This window comes from Olea europaea, chromosome 9 (genome assembly GCF_002742605.1).
Source record: "Olea europaea var. sylvestris chromosome 9, O_europaea_v1, whole genome shotgun sequence".
NCBI lineage: Eukaryota > Viridiplantae > Streptophyta > Magnoliopsida > Lamiales > Oleaceae > Olea > Olea europaea.
The window spans coordinates 2605606-2627755 of NC_036245.1; the positions used below are offsets into that span (position 1 = coordinate 2605606).

General features: G+C 33.4%; 2 protein-coding genes across 2 annotated transcripts in view; both read left to right on the plus strand.

Moving 5' to 3' along the window:
• The first annotated feature begins 677 nt into the window (after nucleotides 1-677).
• LOC111399408 (golgin candidate 1-like) lies at nucleotides 678-14806 on the plus strand. Its single transcript, XM_023026704.1, has 21 exons — nucleotides 678-946; nucleotides 1281-1361; nucleotides 1814-1863; nucleotides 1958-2575; nucleotides 2693-2755; nucleotides 4863-4940; nucleotides 5051-5254; nucleotides 5807-5863; nucleotides 5983-6057; nucleotides 6299-6370; nucleotides 6908-6970; nucleotides 7098-7196; nucleotides 8224-8301; nucleotides 8403-8471; nucleotides 11215-11262; nucleotides 11356-11451; nucleotides 11558-11634; nucleotides 12468-12513; nucleotides 12610-12708; nucleotides 13884-13928; nucleotides 14278-14806. The coding sequence occupies exons 1-21, from the start codon at nucleotides 919-921 to the stop codon at nucleotides 14347-14349; spliced, it is 2118 nt and encodes a 705-aa protein (XP_022882472.1). The 5' UTR covers nucleotides 678-918; the 3' UTR covers nucleotides 14350-14806.
• Nucleotides 14807-20248: 5442 nt separating this feature from the next.
• The window catches only part of LOC111399817 (NADP-dependent malic enzyme-like), a 4669-nt gene continuing 2767 nt past the window's right edge, over nucleotides 20249-22150 (plus strand). Inside the window, exons 1-4 of the mRNA XM_023027310.1 lie at nucleotides 20249-20563; nucleotides 21336-21484; nucleotides 21873-21993; nucleotides 22073-22147. Coding sequence (XP_022883078.1) covers nucleotides 20561-20563; nucleotides 21336-21484; nucleotides 21873-21993; nucleotides 22073-22147 — 348 coding nt within the window. The 5' untranslated portion in view covers nucleotides 20249-20560. The remainder of the gene's footprint in view (nucleotides 20564-21335; nucleotides 21485-21872; nucleotides 21994-22072; nucleotides 22148-22150) is intronic.

The following is a 22150-nucleotide window of genomic DNA, read 5'->3' on the forward strand; positions in this document are numbered from 1 at the left end:
TTGATGAGGTGACCGTTGATGATGATCGGGTGGTGGTGATTGTATGGTGAGATGGTGACCATAATGATGAGATGGCAGTGTGACAATTTCAAGGTACAATTTTAAAGAAACTATATACACTATAACAACAATAATACTTATAGTTTTAAAGAAACTACATAGAGTATAAGTTACAACAATAATAACTTAAATGTAGGATTTTTCAAAATTTATATGTCAAAAAATGAAATACACTATAACAAATAATAACATATTTGAAATCATGCCTAATTTTAAAACTATTTTTCATTCACTTGATTTATGAAATTGAACCCCTATTATTCAACAATCGTGTAATTAACCAAGCCCATGTTTGATCCCATTTTTTTAAAATTATTTTTTTCAAAATCATTTTTAGCTACACTTTTTTTGAAATTCACATGTTTTATTTAATTTTCCATGAAATATACTATAAATTTTATTGAAATTTATTAAAAATATAATTTTTTATTAAAACAAAATTGGGCCTGACTTTTAGACCATCTCAGTAACGGCCTCAAATAGGTTACTCAGATCCATGCCTGACCCCGACTCCACGTGGCGCGTAAATAGTGGTTGTTTATCTTGGTATGCATTTTAACTATGCTACATCTTATAACATCATAATATATCCTTGTCGCTCCATTGGTTGTAATTCTCAGAGAGTCCCTCCTAACTAACGACTCTCCACCGATCTGTTAATTCCGCGATCTAAAAGAAAAAAAAAAAAAAAACAAATTCTTACTGAAAGTTTTTCAATCAATTCCGTTATTTTTCTTAGAAATTGTTTAGTTAATTTATTTATTGACACAGAATAACACAAATCACGTTGTAAAGTAAGTTGCATTTTGCCCTTTTGATGATCAAAGGTTAGGGTATTACTGTTGATTCATTCAATCAATGGCATCGTGGCTCAAAGCCGCCGAAGGTTCGATTCTTAAGCTCCATCTCTAGTTTTTGAAATTTTTTAGTGGATTTATAGTATGATCTCGATTGTACATTTGGGTCGATGCAAGTAATTAAACGCCATAATTGGTCTGCGTTCTAATACTTCAGTTCCGAGCTAAAGATACTGGACTAAGTATGATTATATAAGGAAAAACTATGTGCATATGAGGAAAAACTGTGTGCATTTTGTAAAGAATTTGTTTGGGCAATATTGTCCCGCTTTTCGATTCCATTGTTGAGTTTTATGTTCCAAGATTTAATTGGCTATTGGAGAAGGGTTCCATGCTAAGTTAGATGTGATTATGTCGTGCCAGATTTATTTGAGGTAGTAGATAGAAGAGCCAAGCTTGTTGCTGGTGAGAAATCAGATGAACTGCCTGATGTTCAGGCCCCAGGTATTATTCTGAGGCTCTCAGTTATGATTCTTTCTTCTTTCTTTTTCTTTTCCATTTACTGGGTCTGGGGCGATGAATCAGAAACAGTTAATATAAGATTCCATCTTTGTAAGTTCTCATATTAAAGCTTACTGCTTTGTTTCTCTTTATTCTGAAGTTAAGCAAATAAATGCGCTGCGCCATTTTATTTTTGAATTTTTGAGATGATCTGGTGGATACTATGTCGCTGCTTTCACTCTTTTTGAAAGAATAATGTACTATACATTTGAGCGTCGCATTTTGTTATTGTAATAATCCCCCATCTTATCAATTCCATTTTATAGGCGAAAGGAAAAACATGAGATTGCAAATGCCCTAATATGTAATAATTATCTTTGTTCTTATCTATTAAAATTTATTGATTGAATAATTCCTTTTTCTTCACTTCCTGTTGTTGTTCTCCCATTGTGAAGCTTCCAATGGACAAGGAACTCCAGCAAGGAGGACCAGACCTAGAGTGAAGGTATTTTATGGAATTTTCTATTCTTGGGTTAATAGATCTTTTAATCCTGTTTACTGTACTTCTTATTTCGATCTAACAAGGGAGTTATTTCCAGTCCAAAAGGAGAGTTTCTTCCAATGAAGCTCCAGTAGATGTTGAAAGGGAGAAAACTTCACCAGAAACAGGACAGAAGCATGTAGTCCCTGATGTAGATGTGCTGATGCCATCAATTGAAAATACTGGGAGTAATTCTGGTACTCCCGGACACACTAACAATGAAGAGCAGGGCAATGTTGATGGAGATAGCTCCACAACTGAGACTGCTTTATCTAGTACAATATCTAAGGATGAGGCAAAACCTGTTGCCGATCATCTTGATGCAGCAAGTGTTTCTAATTTGGAATTAGTGCCTTCAAATTCAAATGATAAATTTGGGAGTGAAGACACTTCAGATGTTCCTGTTGAAGATCCATCTATTGCTTCTAAAGGAGTGGAAATTGTTAGAGGTGACTATCCAACTGACTCCAGTCAAAATATCATGTCAGAAGGTGCAGCGTCTTCTAAAAATATGGATCAATTAGACTCTCAATCTCTACATGCAAATGGACCTAGCAAAGTTGATGTACAGCTGTCACATGTGGATTTAGTAGTTGAACCTAATACTGAGCAGAAAAAGCATCAAGAGCAGAAAAATGTCCCTTCAGTGATGAAAGTGCAAGAGCAACTGGATGAGGTAAAGTGTTTACGATCGGAGAACTTGTTTGTTGGATTTCTTTCTTAAAAATGTGTAAATACTTGGGATGATGTTTTTTCGGCTTTTTGTGGAGACTAAATCATTTTAGTTTAACAGGCTCAAGGACTACTCAAGAGTACAATATCAACTGGTCAGTCAAAAGAAGCTAGGTTAGCTCGGGTAAGAATTATTAGTCTTCCATGATTGGTTGTCCTTATATTGGCTTGCAACCATTTTCTTTGTTTACATCTTTTAACCAAGCTTCTTGTGTGTTATGACATCTATGCATTGCCTTCGAAATTGAATTGTAGAATGGTTAATACAATGTCTACACTTGCGAACAACATTGCATGGCTACATGCCCCATATTCTGAGTGGTGCTAGGTTTATCGAAAACTTTTTCAAAAGTCAATGATAAAGATTTATTTAAAACTCACCATTCCAATGATTAATTTTTTTCTAACAGTCTTTGAATCATTGCTTTAACTTTTCAATTATATGGTTGCTGGAGGCATGTACCATTTTTTACCTGGGTCAAAGGTAGTATCTAATTGGTTGGGACCTGTTTTGTCAAGAGGAGGAGGTTTAGATAGAAATTAAATAGTGAAGTTTTAAATATCCCGTTTTATGAGATTTTTATGTACCACTACTCTACCTTTCTTACTTTCCCTTTTTTTTTTTTTTGATAAATCCAATTATTCATCTATATGCCTGTACAAGTAGTTATGCAATTGATGGAGTATTTTTCTTTGTATTTAAAAATTTAGAAAAAAATGTAAAGAAAGTTGTTTACGATTAAATCTATTCAAAACTAGAAGTAGGATGATCATAAACCATTGTTCTTAATGCAATAAACAAACTAAAAACTAATTCTTATGTCCCAATTAATTTAGGTAACTAGAGTCATTTTTAATCACTCCGTTCAGTGCATCGCTACATCTATCAAATGTATAGTACATTTGATTACCAGTCATGATAAGTCATGTCATATTAGTATACATTTCTTCATCTAACTTGTTTAAGGGTTGTTGCATCACTCTCGTGAACATAAACTTCTTTTTGTTTATTCAAGATATGTCACACCATTCCCTTAATTAATCATCAATTGGTGTCACCTCCTCTAATTTATTTCCATTTCTTATCTTGTCCATTGTGTTATGGTTAAACATTAATCTTAACTTCTTCACTCTTTTCCTGTCATATTATGAACATTTTGTCCTTTAACAGCCAGGTACTTAGTACCATAAAGGACATTAGGCCTAGTGTCTGCTTCAGAATACCCATAGGGATTTCAATCTAATAGAATCCGTGTAAGAATCCATGTTATCCAACGCATCACATTCCATTCAAGTCCTTCCTTATCATTCCTCAGGAAACAAACTCTCCTTTTATAGTAAGCCTTGTGTGGTTTAGATAAAAATCAACTTTTTAGCAGATTTTGATAAAAATTATGAAATATGTGGTTGAAATTGAGCCTGAAGAAAAATGAGTTTTAGAAAATGGGGGCCGAACATGGAATAAATCTACCATCATTGTTATCTTTAATACTACTAGAGGACACTCCCATGTACTCTATCTTAGGTCTAATTAATATATAGTCTTATGATTCCGAAGTACTCTTCTAAAGTTGTAACTGGTGATATAATCCCTCCTAGTATCATGCTCTAAGACTGTCATTGGTGCGAAACATATACCAAAATATCATCTTGGAAATGGCTCTGAAGCTCGTTACAGACTAAAGGCAAAACTCGGTGTAAACAGTCTGTGATAGGAACTTCTTTATTGCTGCTGCCATTACATCTCATATACATTGTGCTTGTTTGGATAAAGTTATAACCATATTATAATTTAAAGTGAAAGTCAAATTTTAATTTCATGTTATGAATAATGAGCTTCATACCTCTATAAAAACTTTTATGGGTTGTGGTCCATATTTGTTTATTTTTCTTGCTTTTCTGATAAAGAAAGTTCAGATTTTGTTTAGCATGAGAAGAGAATTAATTGGAAAAACACATAGCAAATTACATCATTCCAAGATGAGCATTCCTGAAATAGATTGAAAGAATATAATGAATACACTTAAAACTTGGAATCTAGTACCTCAACTAGGACTGCAATCAATTAAATCAAATCTACGAAATGCTCCTGAAACCATTTTAGATACAAAGTAGTCGATAACATCTCTTTTTAAGTATTATGTCAATTTTTATTTAAATGGATATTATTGTGCAACAATTTGGTTTTTCTTTTTTCATCTTTTATTAATCTTGAGGCTGGTCATGCTCAGGTCTGTGCTGGGCTTTCTTCCCGCTTGCAAGAGTACAAGTCTGAAAATGCTCAGTTAGAAGAGCTTCTTACAGCAGAGGTGAATTATGAGCTCCTTTTCAATCTAATTAACCAACTTCATATTAACCATTTTGTCGAGTATAACATTTGATTAAATGACTTTTAAATGTTGATGCTCTACTTTAACAGAGAGAGTTGAGCAAGTCATATGAAGCTCGCATAAAACAGCTTCAGAAAGATCTATCTGCATCCAAAAGTGAGGTGACTAGGGTGGAATCAAATATGGTTGATGCATTAGCCGCAAAGAATTCTGAAATCGAGGCACTTGTCAGTTCTGTTGATGCACTGAAGAAGCAGGCTGCTTTATCTGAAGGAAAGTTGGCATCACTTCAGGTTCTAATAATTCTTACACTATGCCGAATTGTAAAGTAGTTTTTTCTGTGAAAGCTATCATCATCCATCCTTTCAAATTATGGTCTCTAAGCCAACTGAGCGCTCAAGTTGCAGTTCTACCGGGTTGAATAATTGAACAGTGCAGGTTCAATGTATTCCATAAACCAATGCTATCGACCTCTCAATGGTTTATTGCATTTTTCCTGGAATTTCTTTTTTAACCTTCTATTGTTCTTTACCTTTCTTCTTCTCCAGTCGGGAGGTAGCAAGTGTAAATGATTTGAGAAGGAATCCAAGAAAATAGCTGCTTACTTTCAAACATGAGCCTATTCTGCTCATGTCAAAAGATTTCTTCTCTTGGTTTTTAGTCTCTTCCTGATAAATTTCTGCTAGATTACAAATCTACATAGGATACATCTAGGTTCTTTGTTATCTGAATTTTGATTTGTTATCTATCATGACATCCATACCTTAATATTCACATGCCATACCTATGACTTTATCACGTCAAGCATTTTATTATTTTTTAATCCTTTCTCTATTTATCTTTAGGCAAACACGGAGTCTTTGATGAGAAATAGGGAACTAACAGAGACAAGGATGATGCAAGTAAGATGACCCGTGTTTTTGATTAGTACGGAACATGGTTGTTTGGAGTTGCATATTTGTTCTATGAACTGTTTGTGTTATAATGGAGTTCTCATATTGGAAAGATGTTTCTTTGTCAGGCTCTAAGGGAGGAGTTGACTACTGCTGAGCGAAGAGCTGAAGATGAGCGTGCTTCCCACAGTGCTACTAGGATGGTATTTACCTGCAAACATCTTTTATAAGTGTTTTCTTATAGGTTAATTATGCTTCATGCCGTTCTTTTATTATATCTTTATTGTGTGTTCTCGTGCCTCTGTATGTGTTTGTCTGTTGTATTAATTCTTGAATTTGTTTCCATTTATATTTTTTCATATTCAATTGTTTGTTTGTGTTTCTGTGATGCTACCATGGTGGAGCATCCTGGAGATGTGATGAACTTTTTTGATGGAAATACAGGCTGCTAGGGAAAGGGAAGTAGATTTGGAACACAGAGCTGTTGAGGCATCCACAGCATTAGCCAGGATCCAGGTATTTAAGGGATCCAATTGATGCCTTGTACAGTATCATGGGCATAAATAAAACATGTAGCACTTCTTGTTTCTATAGGTATCTTTATTTGATTTGAGGAAAATATTCTGGCTTAGCTTTGTAATTAGCACTGTCTCTGCTGAAAGGGTTTCAAGCTGTATGCATAGGAGATATTTATTTACTTCACTTTATTTAATTAGATACTGTTAAACAAGCTGATATCAATTTTTGAGTCTTTAAAGTTATTTTGAAACATGGCCTCCTTACAAAATGAAGTGCTTGTTACCTTCACAGAACAATCATTTTGCCAATATTAATACTGGCATTCTCCAGACACCCATAAGATAAGGATTTTTTAGTTGAGTTGAGTATTAGTAGTACTAGCAATGAAATTTGTTCAACTTGCTCACAGTCCTTAAATTTTCTCACCATTGGTTTAATTTTTGTACATTTTGCCTTTTCTATTGCCATTACAGTTTAATAGTTTCCAATATACTCGTGTTTACCCAATCTTAATTGTGTCTGTTATTTGTCCAGAGAACAGCAGATGAAAGGGCTGCAAAGGCTGCAGAGCTTGAGCAGAAGGTGGCATTGCTAGAGGTAATGGTCTGCATTTTTCTCCACCTGTACCACGTCCACCTTCATCCCCACCCCTAAAAGAATATGAAGAAGTAAAAGGGTAGCACTTGGTGAAAGCTCATGTTATTAATAAACTATATTGCACTAGGTTGAATGCACATCGTTAACTCAAGAACTGCAAGATATGGAAGCTCGTGCACGTCGTGAGCAAAAGAAGGTCCCTGAAGATACAAATCAAGCCATACAGGTTCAATAACTGTGAACTGAATTTTCGACTACATAGTATATTTCGAGGTTCTGTCAAGCTAGCTATATATTGTTTATTATCAATGATTTTTATATAAGATGGGAAGGTGGCGTACTAGTGTCCAACATTGGGAAACCTTTACATTTGTCGGTTGTAATATTTTTTAACCGCACATTTCATGGGACTCCCAACTTTTATCAAATTTTCAACTTCACATTTCACATCTTTTATAAAAATCTACAAAAAATCTATTTTTAAGTAAACCAAACAGGGGCTTGGTTACTTTCCCTTAATTTCAAAGGAATTTCAGCACTTCCCATCGTTGAATCACCTATGCGTTAAAGAAAAGGACCCAGGTTTCAAGATTTATTGACCTGGTCTCCATGCCTTTCTCCATAGTTTTCCTTTATCTTAGACTGGGCTCTTTTGTTTTATTAACTTGAAGATGAAGTTGGGAAATGTTCTACATCGTTTCTTCATTGTTATATTTTCCTGTTTGACTTATGTTATTCAATATTCCATATGCTTGACATGCTTTATGTTCACTACTATTAGCACGTTGATTCGGGTTTCAACAGGTTGGTTGGTTTGACTCAATTCCTATGTTCTTTTGATAGTGTATACCTTGAAAGGATCTCTATGCATGGATACTATGCATAGGCATGTAACTTTTTTTACAGTGAAAAACATAGGTCGAAATGCCATTTCAAAATATTGCAAGTATATTTTTTTCTCAAGTTCATCCTATTTTGTTATTGATGATGCAGTCCCTAAAATCCATACTGATACCAAACATTTGTTGTATTTTTTAACTGTAGCATGTCTTACTCCCTGAAGACTCTTTTGTACTTATTATATTAAGATAATATGCTTTTCTTGTATTATTTATGACTATCTCAAGTGCGTTATACATATTGGTTTACTATTCATCTAGAACAAATTGGAACCTGATATGACTTAGCACACCCTGAGATCAAATTGAATATTTTTCAGTAGGTTTTATGTGACTTGTGATGTTCATATGAAGGTGCAAGCATGGCAAGAGGAAGTGGAGCGTGCACGCCAAGGTCAGAGAGAGGCTGAGAGCAAGCTTTCCTCAATGGAGGCAAGTTTGTAAACTTACGGCTATCTATTTATACTATATTCATGAGTATAAAGTTAATCAAATCATTAAGGTAATGCTAGAACGTTTGCCATCATTTATAGGCTGAAGTTCAAAAGATGAGAGTTGAAATGGCAGCAATGAAGAGGGATGCTGAACACTACTCACGTCAGGTCTTGTTTCTGCTTTGGCATAATTTTTCCCAAATGGGATACTTTTTCTTTAAATTTTATTTACATATTGCTGACAATGGAAGAATTTTGAATATAATATAGAAAGGTCTTATATAGATAGTTCAAGGCCTAAAGCCAAGAGATGATTTATTCTATTAGTGTCATGCAGAAATAGAATAAGAATGAGTGTGTACCTTCACAAATGATCTTATATTGCTCTGCATTGAGCATACCTTTGTGGTGTACCTCAGCAGTGAATTTTTTCTGTTTGTGATTTATGGTTTAGGGTCACAGCTCAAGGCCAAGGGAGTTATCTTGGTTTTTTTCTTTTAGTTCTTTCTGTTGATGTAATTAATTTTGTTAGGGAGATTTGAAGTCATATTCGGGAAAGCTGGTTACTTAGGACGTGAAATAGTATGTGGAAATTTAGGCATTAGGAATGGACAAAAGTTTAGTTAAGCAAATTCCATCCTTACAAAAAGGTCCTTAAATGCACAATTTAAGTTGGTAGTACTTGTAATTGTTTATTGAAAATTGGATGTGCATACAAAAAAGATGAAATTTGAAAATTATGGGAGAATGATAATGATCGCCGATTGAATGAAATTTGAAAATTATGGGAGAATGATAATGATCGCCGATTAATGTGCTATTCAAACTTAAAGAATAAAACAAATATAAGAAAATCCTTCCTAATAAATCCTAATTTCTTTTCCTAAAATAAGTATCTAATCTTTGAAAGTCTTCAACAAATTCTCTTAAACACATAAAGAATAGATCATTATTTTGGAAGAGAATCTACAATTTCCTTTCCATAACTCTTAGGTTACATTAGGTTTTCCATTTTGTTGGCTTTATAGCTTTTCATGTTTGCTAAATATTTGAAGTATAAGTACGTTTATGGTTTTCTTATTATCAGTAGACTACTGATATTAAATGTTGTTGGAAATTATGAAGTGTATAACATAATCTGCATAACTATTATAGTGTAGAAGACCCCCAATTTATTGAGATACAAATAGTTATAAAGGAATATGTCATGATAAGTACGCAATGAATTATTAAGGATAATAATCCTACTCCATTGAGAAAATATGATGAAGAATAATCTTATAATCTTTCAATGTCTTCAACAAGTTCATATTGAACTGCTTAATCTAAAATTGTACTTTGTTTGAGAGAATCGCACATGTCATTTAAATGCCTTCAACGTGCCCCCATCATGGGTACGAACTTTTTTCCTTCAAATCCTAAAACGTGTACAATTTCATTAAATATGGGGCGGCGAGACGTGAATTCAGCACCTTTGCATGCTCCGATACCTAGTTAAACCATTTGATCCAACATATTAAGTTTTTAGAGAGGGTCACTTGTATATCATTCTAATGTCTTTAACAATACCTAATTATTGAAATTGGCTCCTCCGATTCTTCACTCTTCCTCTTCCATTGTTTCTTCTTCTCTTCTCTTTATATTGTTGTCTTGCATGTTGCATTATATCAGTTTATGTTATCTCCAAAAGTTACTGTTTTGGTGTTTATATTGGTAAGTTAAAGCTAATGGCCTACCCATTTTAAATAGACTTGTGAAGATGGTAATAATTCATTAAACAGATCCTTGGAACAATTATCTCAACTAGAGAAAAAGGTCTAGAAAGAGAAAAAAGGTCTATCATGAAACTATCCCAAACACTAACTAGCTTACCCCAAAATTTGCATGAGTGGTCCCCAAATTTTTAGATTTGCAGAATCCTTCTATCTTAAAGAAACTTAATGATTTGGAACTTAGACAATTATATGGCGGAACTAGGCTTCGGAGAAAAGGTGAAAGGGAGCGACACCATTGACCTCACTACCAACCCAATTGTGGGCCTCTGGCCTCACTAATCCAAATGTTATGGAAATTGGCAAGAGGATTGCACAAATGGATGTGGTCAAAATTTTACTTTGATTAGCCTAATTCACAGTTTGAAAATTCCAAAATTATTGCAAACGATTACAGAGTTCTCATGGATGTCTTATTGTTAGAAGATCAACTGTAGGATGTTGATGGTTGGATGCTGGGCAAGGGTTGATTGGTTCATGGACTTCTCCAGCTACAGTTTCTTGATTTTCACCGTGAGGACAAGATGAATTTAGAGGGTGGGGTATTGATAGGCACCTGCAGATTCTTGTCATAGTTTACCTGTTAGTCTGGTAAGTGGTTATGAGTATTTTGGCTAGATTGCAAAACAAGTTTGACACGAGCTCACTATAAATAGGAGGAGGGAGTTCTATTTTCATTTAGACAGCAATTTGGGTGAAATTGGGGGAGAGAGAGACAGCCTCTTGAAATGTGGCCATTGTAGTTTATTTTGGATGTGTATTTCAATTTCAGCATTTCATATATTCACAGCAACTTCTCATTCGCAATTGTAGTCCATATTCCAGAAATTTACATTCAATACAATGAAAGGTTTGAGATCCTATCAGAATGATGCATGTTGGTTTAGCATGAAGAAGAGGGAAAGGTAAACTAAATCTATAGTGGCATGTTGCCGCTGCTAAAGATCTAGTTGCTTTTGTTCTTCGTAATTGGGTGGGAAAAAAGGAATAGCGATGCCAACTCTAATTTGTTGGGACTAAGTCTTAGTTTTATTTTATGATGATATTTTTGAAGATAAATACTTGCATATGATGTATTCTTATATGTTCAACATTTTGCTCGGTAATCAAATATGAGAATTGTGGCTGTCTTTGAGCAGGAACACATGGAGCTGGAGAAACGGTACCGGGAACTCACCGATCTATTGGTAGTTCTAGCTATAATGTTCATGTCTCTGTCATTTGCAATTAGCAGCCAATGACAACTTGTTTGATGTCCAACTATTAAATGTGGCTTTCAGTATTACAAGCAAACACAGCTGGAAACCATGGCTAGTGAGAAGGCTGCAGCTGAGTTTCAGTTGGAAAAGGAAGTAAAGCGGCTTCAGGAAGCACAGGTCTGCATGTGGCCGATTGTGTTTTAAATTTTGTTATCATTCTGGATCATGATTATACTTGTGTGTGTGAAGTGTAAATCACCATATAACTTATTGTTCAAAACAGTTAGAAGCAGAAAGAAGCAGAGCTTCTCGTCGAGCATCATCCTCTTGGGAAGAAGACGCTGACATGAAAGCACTTGAGTATGTGCCCTTGTTTAATTTCTTGCTATCAGATTATGTACTTTGGCTAAACTGCTGTATAATATATTGTATGAACAGAAAGAGCAATATTTTCGAATGGAAATAGACTTCTAGGGTTTAAGGTGTTCTAATGATAGCTCAAATTGTCATTTTTTACTCAAAAAGATGAAAAACGGAATAGGGTGTTGGTATACATTAACATTGAACTATTAGTATGGGAAACACCAATTCTGCCTAAGGAGACAACAGACTAAAATGTCCATGTGGTTTAAAATTTTATGGCATTAATTTCCTGATAGTTAAAACAAAAGCAAAACATGCTACAGAACTCTAATGAACTGATTACAAACAGAATCTAGAGCTAAGACTCTAGTAGGCTTGTCAAGAACATAATGGGTCTCCTAAATTCCTGCGCATTACTTATGTTTGCAGTGGTTCCTTTAGTCATGCATATTTTCTGTGCAACAATTTTTGAGTTTTCTTTTGCTAAAAGAAAAGGTTTTCAAACAGTAATGTCTATAGAGGAACAGATCCGTCAATTTTATGTGAAAATTACAACATTGTTTCACTAACATGTGGTACAGAGGTCGGGTTATTTTTCAATTATAATGGGACTGACTCTTCTCTAGTAAATATGCGTATAGCTCCATTTTTCCTAGCTAACTGTCTCATGTTTTGAAAAATGGATTTCTCAATAATTCCAAACTCTATGGAATTTATCTTTCATTTGACCTATAATATTCATTAAAGCCAGGTTAAGAAATAGATGATGTGAATTTTTCTTTTCCACTCCATTTGTGTTTTTTCTTGAGTCTGGCATTCTACTATTTCAGGCCTCTCCCATTGCATCATCGCCATATGGCTGGGGCAAGCTTACAGGTATAGTTGGTTGTCATTCTCTTTTCTTTATGTAGTTTTTCTTTAAATCCTTTCTTGATCATGCTGGATTTTCTGGCAATACTGTAATTTTGGCAGTTGCAGAAGGCAGCCAAGTTTTTAGATACTGGGGCTGTCAGGGCCACAAGATTCCTCTGGCGGTATCCAACTGCTCGACTTATCCTGCTTTTCTATTTGGTGAGAACAGTTGAAACTCCTGTTTTTATGACATTGTTTTATGTTTTGGAACTGTGTTGCATGAACTGGACACTGTGCCTTTACTTATCACCGTGCATCACGAACTCAAGTTGCCAGATGTGAAGTGGGAGAAGAAAAAGAGACTGGGAATAGAAAAATGAAAAATAAGTAAAAGAAGACTCTTGCATTATGTTTGCGATTACTGGAGCTTAAGTTGTGTGCCGTGGATTTGTATACCTAAACCATCATCATGGTTGCTTCTGTACTGTATTTCCTAATCAAATGAAAAACTAATTTGAGCTGTGAAACTATAATCTTATAGATGGTCTTTTTGTGTCCATTAATGGGACCTAATGTTTTTATTAAGATTACAGACCCAGTGACCCAGTGTGCTCTCACTGCTCATATCCTCGTCTTTTAGCTACAGACTTTTTGCATAGATTTTCATTTGATCCGTCATTATTCCAAAATGTCCTGAAATTTCATCTTTTCATTTAATTATTTTCAGCTTTACCACTCTCTTTTTTTTTTTTTTTTTTGTAGGGCCACAACCAATTTAAGCCCCTGTTTGGTGGGGGATTAAAATCAGATGTTTAATAAATTTTGATAGTAGTTGATGAAATGTGTGGTTGAAAAGTTGTGGGACCCATCAAATGTGGTTAAAATTAATTGTTGACTTTGACTTAGATTAAAATTTAGCTTTTAATCGGTACCAAATAGGGGCTAAAAATATTTTTGTCACCAAGCATTATTCACATTTTCCATTTTATTTTTTCACCAATTACCCAACTTGATTCGTCTTCCAGTGAAACAAACTTGAATACAAGAAATTAAATATTTGGTGTTTGCATGTTGCCTACTAAAATTTGGAAAAATTGATATGGTTGTAGGTCTAATTTACTGATTAGTTATTTCTGTAAAGAGGTTAATGAATCTGGTTACTGGGGAAACCAAAAGGACATGTCACTTGTTGAGTCTTTGACAAGTCAGATCAAGAGGCCACTCTGAGGTGCTCTGATTAGTTATATTTCTATATAGCAGAGCTTCAAAAATTAACAGACTAAGCGAAACACACACTTCTGACACTTTGCCGTACCCTTTCATTGCACTCAATTCCATTTGCTTTAGTAGAGTCGCACTCTACTCTATATGATATAATGCAATTATGTTGACAGGTATTTGTGCACCTCTTCCTGATGTATCTCTTGCATCGCCTTCAGGTATGTAAATCCAGTCATTTGCTCAAGCATGATAAATTATGATGGTAGTCTTTTAGCATCCGTGGTAATATTTTATTAGTTGATAATAGTTGGAGAAAAGGGATATGATATAATCAGTTCATTGATATCCTAAAACATTTGTTCTTTGGAAATAACTTCGCAAGGAGTAAAATGATTAAATTATATTGCAAAAAGATGTTTGAGTCTCTTGGACAAGGCCTTGTTCATTGTGCTGACAATGTCTATTATATTCACCTTGCATTTATATATTTTACCCACTTATGCTGTACTTGAGGAGATGAAAATTTATCGTTATAATAATTTGACATGCGATTTATGCAATAAGCAGGAGCAAGCAGACACTTTTACTTCCAGACAAGTTGCAGAGTCAATGGGACTTGCCAACCAAACGTTACCTTGAGGGACATACCTGCAAGGTACCATTCAGAGTTGCCTTTAGATCTCAAAATTTCTTCTCCTCTTCTACTATTTGAGATTGTCAGATGGGGAAAACGGTCTACAATTTTGTCATTATTGTTCTCTATTTTGTGGGTCTTGAAGATTATGAATTTTTTTGGTGAACCTTTTACTTGAGGAGATTCATGTTCTATACTCTAAAAACCGACATGTCAAGGTTTATACATGGGTTGACTAGCCCCTCCAAGAGGTCTTTACTGACTACTAGCATGCTTTGTTTAGTCGTAGCTAACATTCTAGAGATATGAGGTTTTGTGTGTTTCTACGTACCTTACACATATTTGATGAGAATCGTCTGTATGTAAACCACAGCCTAGTATTTAAGTTTGATCTTAACAGTTGTAAATGCTGCTTTTGGCCAAGAACTAAACTGAATAATGCATCTATTATTTTGTTCATAATTTGATTTTCCGCAGTTGGATGATGGTTTTGTTTATAATTACGCAGAAATGGGTGATGAATAAGTAGGTGTTATTTGTGGGTCCCTCGAAATGTATGGATAGAAAGTGGTTCGAGTGTTTAAATGTGCTCGCGTATGTGAAAGCAATATCTGCTACATTTTGGGTACTGAGCTGTCTTGCCTTCAGCTGTATGTACTGTTTTCAATTGTTCTCTCTCTTTTACCCTCGTCAAAATGAAGTTCTAATACGATGGTATTTGATTGATAGTATAGAAAAGGAAAAAATAAGTTTATATTCTCTCAATTTACTGTTGTAAAAATGGAGACACTTCTCTAGTTCGACTGAGAAGTTCTACAATTGATGCTCAATTCATTCTTATTACTAAAAAATTCTTGAAATCCCTTCAAATTCTTCTTTCTATTGCTTCAAATTTTTATCATTTTGAGATTTTTTTGCCCCTACCTTTATTTGTCACTGTACACTTTTGAAACTCTTTAACCTCAAGTTGCTTGAGATTCAAGTGTTCCTACGTAATGGATCCATAATATAAAAATAAACTGAAGTAATAGAAAGGGAATGTACATTAAGCCCATTTTGGATCCCCATTAAATTACATTTCATTACATTTTTTCTTTCTTTTCTATTTTTAACCACACAATCTTCCATAAAATAATATTATATGTAAATAGACAATTTTTCCTTCTTTTTTAACCACTCATTTTTTCAACAAAATTCTATTCCTCTCATTTTCATTATAAAAAATGGGGGCCAAACAGGGGCTAAAGGTTTAGCATCCCTTTGGCAAATTAATAAATAGTTTATAAGTCTCCACGGACATGGCGCAATGATAAAGCAGGAGCGTTCTATACGAAGCATCAGAGGTTCGAAATCTCGCAGCAGCTGGAAAGCAACATTTATGTTAGAAGACAGTTGTCCTGTGGGGATAAAATTATGGTGCGCTTTGTTGTCCTTAAGGGGTACTGTTCGCATGTCGTAAAGGGAGGTCTATAAAGAGGAAAACTACATCCCGAATGTCCAACTCAAATGTGTATAATAAGTTGTGACTGCATTCGAATTTTCCTGGACGGCAAACAAGGGGGAGGGCCGTTACTCCTCAGGATTAATCAGGTGAAGTTTGGATATTTAAGTTATAAAAAAAGTAAAAAAATAAAAAATAAAATAAATAGTTTATAAAGAAAAATAATAAGAGAAACAGTAGTGATTTCACGGAATATGTGAATAAAAATCTATAATAATTATTAATTTGCGATTGAAATTAATATTTTCTTGCAGGTTTCATCTTTGCTTGCTTTAGAAAAGATAACATAAAATACAGCTACACGCGTTTTGTAACATGGGTAAGGAAGAAAAAAAGTTATATAATACTTGTCATCCTCAACGATGTGTCGGTTCAAATAAAATAATAGCTATATAATTAATTAAACAAGAATTAAATATAATTTAGGGTAATTATCATCTCACCACCATTTTTATTAATTACGCTACATTTTGATTACATATAAAATCTTACTATTTATTTACTGAAACATTTATATCCCTATTTTTCCAACGATTTTTATTCAACCATCCGTTAATTAGAATATCTTATCTTTGATGATTTATGACAAAATATCATGTTTCTGAATTTTAAAATGAGGAAGTTCAGAATTGCATCGGATCCTAAAGTAGAGACTTCGCGCCTCGACGCTTTTATCCCTTGTTTCACTCCGGCCATCGAAAGAGAACTTTCGTAGGTTATGTCATTCTAAAAATCAACCGTGAATGTAGACTAAGCGATCTGTAGTTCAATATCTGCCGGATCAAGTTATAGGAGGGGACTCTTTTTATGACCAAAAATTGTTTCTTGATTTTAATTTCAAATTGTTCTCTGGACTTTTTATTAATATGAGGTGACTTTGAATCTTCTGAGAATGAGAAGGCTATTGAATCTGTTATACCTATTAGTCACTGAAAGCAACATTTTGTCGTATTCTGCATTTATTTATTTTTATTATATGATGGGCAAAAAACTTTTTGGATAAAAAATGTTATTAGATGAGATGTGCTTATTACTTTAAGGCCATGTTTGATTACTCCATTTTCCATGGAAAATGGAAAATTTTTTCCATTTTCCATCCAATTTGCCTTGTTTGATAGGGAATTTTTTCTAGGTAGCTTGTTTTCAATGCACTTGACCACCTTTCCATGAAAATGAGGAAAACCAATTCCCTTGGGTGAGCTGGGAATAGCAACAAATTCTAAGAATTATTGTAAAAAAATATTTCCTTTTAATTTACAATTTTTATGTAAGACAAAACCAAACGAACATAAAAAAACATTTTAATTTAAACATTTTTCATGTGAAAAATCATAATAATCAAACACAATAATTTACAATTCTCAAGAAAACAATTTTCCATCAATTCAATTCCCTGAAATTCATTTTCTTTCCATCCAAATTTCACCTTTGCAAGCAAATAGACCCTAAGTAGAATTATAATGTTATGCAACTAATAAAAATATATTGTAAATATAAGCACTCATAAACTTATCTACTTGCATGAAAATATTCACTTGATAGTATAAACAAATACTACTACTACTTAATAAATTAAACACGGAACATGTAGTGATGGCAATTATAAAATTCATTGTATTTTTTTAATGTCAAATAGTTTTTAAATAAGCCACCTAACTAATCAAAATTATTTAATTAATAAAGTGTCCCTCACAGCAATCCTCCATAATATACGAACACGTATTTCAAAATATATGGACCATGATTAATGACTAATTTAGGCCTTTAAATAATGTTCTTCATAGTAAAATAATCATATTTACATTAAAAAAACATGCCTTTTTCTTGTTTTCCAACGAGTAAGATGTGAAAGGTATCAACTTTTCCCTCTTTTCTTTGATTATATTTTTTTTAACAATTAAATTACATTCTTCCATATATCGTCGATATGAACTATGATCCGTTTGTTAATTGAGACAAAATATGGAATGAAATAAGCTCCTGTTTGATACGATTAAAATTTAGATTTTAATCTAAATCACCGGATCAAGTTATAGGAGGGGACTCTTTTTATGACCAAAAATTGTTTCTTGATTTTAATTTCAAATTGTTCTCTGGACTTTTTATTAATATGAGGTGAGTTTGAATCTTCTGAGAATGAGAAGGCTATTGAATCTATTATACCTATTAGTCACTGAAAGCAACATTTTGTCGTATTCTGCATTTATTTATTTTTATTATATGATGGGCAAAAAGCTTTTTGGATAAAAAAATGTTATTAGATGAGATGTGCTTATGGATATAATGTTAAAGATAAAAATAAGTAAAAATAAGGATTATTCTCCGGCCTAAAAATTAATTACTTTAAGTAAAATTAAAATGTTATGCAACTAATAAAAACTATATTGTAAATATAAGTACTCATAAACTTATCTACTTGCATGAAAATATTCCCTTGATGGTATAAACAAATACAACTACTACTACTACTACTTAATAAATTAAACACGGAACATGTAGTGATGGCAATTATAAAATTCATTGTATTTTTTAATGTCAAATAGTTTTTAAATAATCCACCTAACTAATCAAAATTATTTAATTAATAAAGTGTCCCTCACAGCAATCCTCCATAATATACGAACACGTATTTCAAAATATATGGACCATGATTAATGACTAATTTAGGTCTTTAAATAATGTTCTTCATGGTAAAATAATCATATTTACATTAAAAAAACATGCCTTTTTCTTGTTTTCCAACGAGTAAGATGTGAAAGGTATCAACTTTTCCCTCTTTTCTTTGCTTATATTTATTTTTTTAACAATTAAATGACATTCTTTCATATATCTTCGGTACGAACTGTGATCCGTTTGTTAATTGAGACAAAATATGGAATGAAATAAGCTCCTGTTTGATACGATTAAAATTTAGATTTTAATCTAAATCAAAATTCATAAATAATTTAATTATATATTTCATGAGATTCATAATTTTTCTATCATATATTTTATCTACTTTTATCAAAATTTATTAAAAATTTGATTTTAATATCCACCAAACCAGGTCTAAATATCTATAATAATTTCGTAAAAATACTATAAACCTATTTGGGCTCCATTTTATTCAAAATGCATTCTTTTCTATTTCAACCACATATTCACTAATAAAATAATATTATATTTAAATACAAATTTTTTTCTTCATTTTTAACTATACATTTTTCAAAAAATTACTATTTCAAAATATATTTTTCCTCAAAATTTGATTTTAATGGAGCCCAATATATTGATATATATAATTTTGAAATAAAAAAAGATATAACAATACCACAAGAATATGAATTAATTTAATATAGTTAACAATTAATATTTTTGAAAAATTAATATATGTCAATCATCTCACAACGATACTGTATAGATACGCTAACATGGTAGGGGGTATAGTTCATTTCCGGTCACTGAGCTTTCAATGAAAGCTCAATTGAGTCATTAAACTTTAATTTATTTCGTTTGAGTCACTAAATTTCAATTTGTTTTGCTTCAAATTTCTGTGCTCAGTTACTTGTCGTCTCCCAAATTGATCTTACATGTAATTGTTTCGTCGATAATAATTTATTACCACGTCAAGTCATAAAAATATTAAATAAAAGTACATTGTTTTAGCATTTTAATATAAAGAAATTGTCATAACTCTCATTTTATCAATTTCATTTCAAATGTGTCTCACAACAATTGTGTTAGAGATAATTAATATTTCTATAAATCCGATACTCGTGGGGCTTAGGCGATCACATGATTTCGGTCACATTTAAAATTCAAGATATAAATTTATGATTACACAAAAAGAAAATAATCATCATTTTTTAAAAAGAGAACATGAATTATTCTACAAACTTGTAAATAATAATAATAGTAATAATATCACAAACTAAAGACATGAAAAAAAATAAAATAAGCAAATAAAAAATAAATGGGATGATAAGCGGGATAGGAAGAAAGCCCGAATGGGCACAATGAATGGAAATAATTACCCCGATTTTGATGGATTTTTCTCCTTGTACTGTATAAGGTATAGCCTCCTCACATGAGGGGGCCTCACGTTGAGGTCGGGGCTGTGAACGATGTTGTGTGCATAGCACCATCCGATTCTGATTCACTCCGTTGCCTTTCTTAGATTATGTGAAAGATCAACCATGATATGATCGTCAACTAAATAATTCCGTCAGCTTCAAAGACGATATGTGTGACGAAATTTGACAGGGTGGTGAAGTTCATGTGACATAATATGGTAAGGTGATGAAGTTCAGTGACCAGGTTGAAATTTACGAGTTTGGTCAATCATATCGGCTCATTAAGGAGAGGATTGAGGAAGACAAATTCATAAGACTAACAAAGTCGTTTCTTAGTTGTCAAAATACAAAACAAAGAGACCAGAGGAATTTGAACAGATGAACACTTCTCTCATTTTTATTGGCTGTTAAAACGAAAACAGACAGAAACTGCCAATCATTTCAACCCCTTAAACCACGTCCCGTCACTGAGGTTGTTCAAACAGCATTAGTCGTTTTATTGTACTCCAGTCTAACTACGCTGTACACATTTGTGTCTTTGTTTCATATGTAAGCATTTAGCCTGCCATATGTGGCAATTGACTCGTAAACTTGTCTCAAGAAAAGAATAATCATACCTCAGAAGAACGCACAGAAAGTGTGAGTGTGTGTGAGAGAAGGGAGATGGTGTTGGAAATTGGTTTCCAAGTTAAAAAAAATTGGTTAAGTAAAAAAAATTGAAATCGGAAAGTGTGACTAACGGTCAACTTCGGCCAAATATTTGGACTTGATCCAATGGTCAAATTACCAAAGTAAATAGGCAAACTTGTTCTACTCGTCGAGTAGATGTTCGGAGTATATTTGAACATTAGAAATCAATTTCAAGTGAATGAGAAATTGCAGTCCAAAAGTTGGAGGAAGTAAATGAAAAATAAAATAAAATTGTGATTTCGGAAAGCTAGCAAAAGTGAAGTGTTGCTTCTATTCGAAAGAATGCTTGGTTTGGCGCACACCACTTCACTTGCACCCCTTCTTCCTCTATAAATAGAACCATTTGGACGTCCTTTAAAAAATACTATATCATATTTTGCATTGAGCACTTTTCTTCTTTTGCAAAATCTCTCCTCTTTCTTGCATAAAATTCCTTTGTAGAGAGGAAATTTTGTCGGTTCGCCGGTTCTTGTGGTGTGAAGTGCTACTACCACAAGATTAAAAATCCGTTGTATCTTGGAAGACAAGTGCCGTCAACCGTGAACACTGTAGCGGGGCAATATTGTCTTAAGGAGAAAGTGCTATCACTTGCCTTGGATTTGATCTTCATTTCTACTCCTCCTTATTTTAATTTCTTATTTGGCTTTGTGATTTTGTACTATATTTCCATTTCATAAATTTGTGATTTAAACTACGCTCACCAACAACCATCTTTACTGCTCATAAATAAGCCTGTTTCCAACAGATGGAGAGTACATTGAAGGAGCAGAGAGGAGGAGAATCGGTTCTGGACCTGAGCCCAAGATCGACGGTCGGAGGGGGAGTAGAGGATGTCTACGGCGAAGATCGTGCCACCGAGGATCAGCTCGTTACTCCTTGGACTATTTCCGTTGCTAGGTACTGTAATCCTTTTCTTGATTTTCTCTCTCTCTCTCTTCATGTTATTTTTTCTTAGAAAGCCATGAAACTTCAGCACTTTCTTCTGTTTTGATTATGCTTATTTTTCTCGATCATTCATGAATATTCTGGACATGTTTGGCATACTCGGATTTTAACTTCTTTAATACCATCCAATCCAGCTTGATTTTGATAATCACGTTAACTTCGTTAAATGGCTAAAATCTTGAGATAGTTGGATTTCTACTGAAGTGATCTGATCTTCATGGATCTGAGTTTTAATGAAATTATAATTTACGATAGATATTAACATATAGGTGTCAGTGATTCGTAAATCATCAACATTGTTGAAGTTGATCTTTATATTTCATTCAATTTCGTACAACAGTGGGTATAGTTTGCTGAGAGATACACATCACAACAAGGGGCTAGCATTTACGGAGAAAGAGAGAGAAGCACATTACTTGCGCGGTCTTTTGCCTCAGGCTGTTATATCACAAGAACTTCAGGTAAAAATAAATAAATTAAATCAATTCAGGTATTGTCATCTTTTGTTATTTAGCTTACTTTCTTGATTTGCACTATCAGGAGAAAAAATTAATGCATAGTATCCGCCAGTATGACGTTCCTCTGCACAAATACATGGCTATGATGGAACTCGAGGTA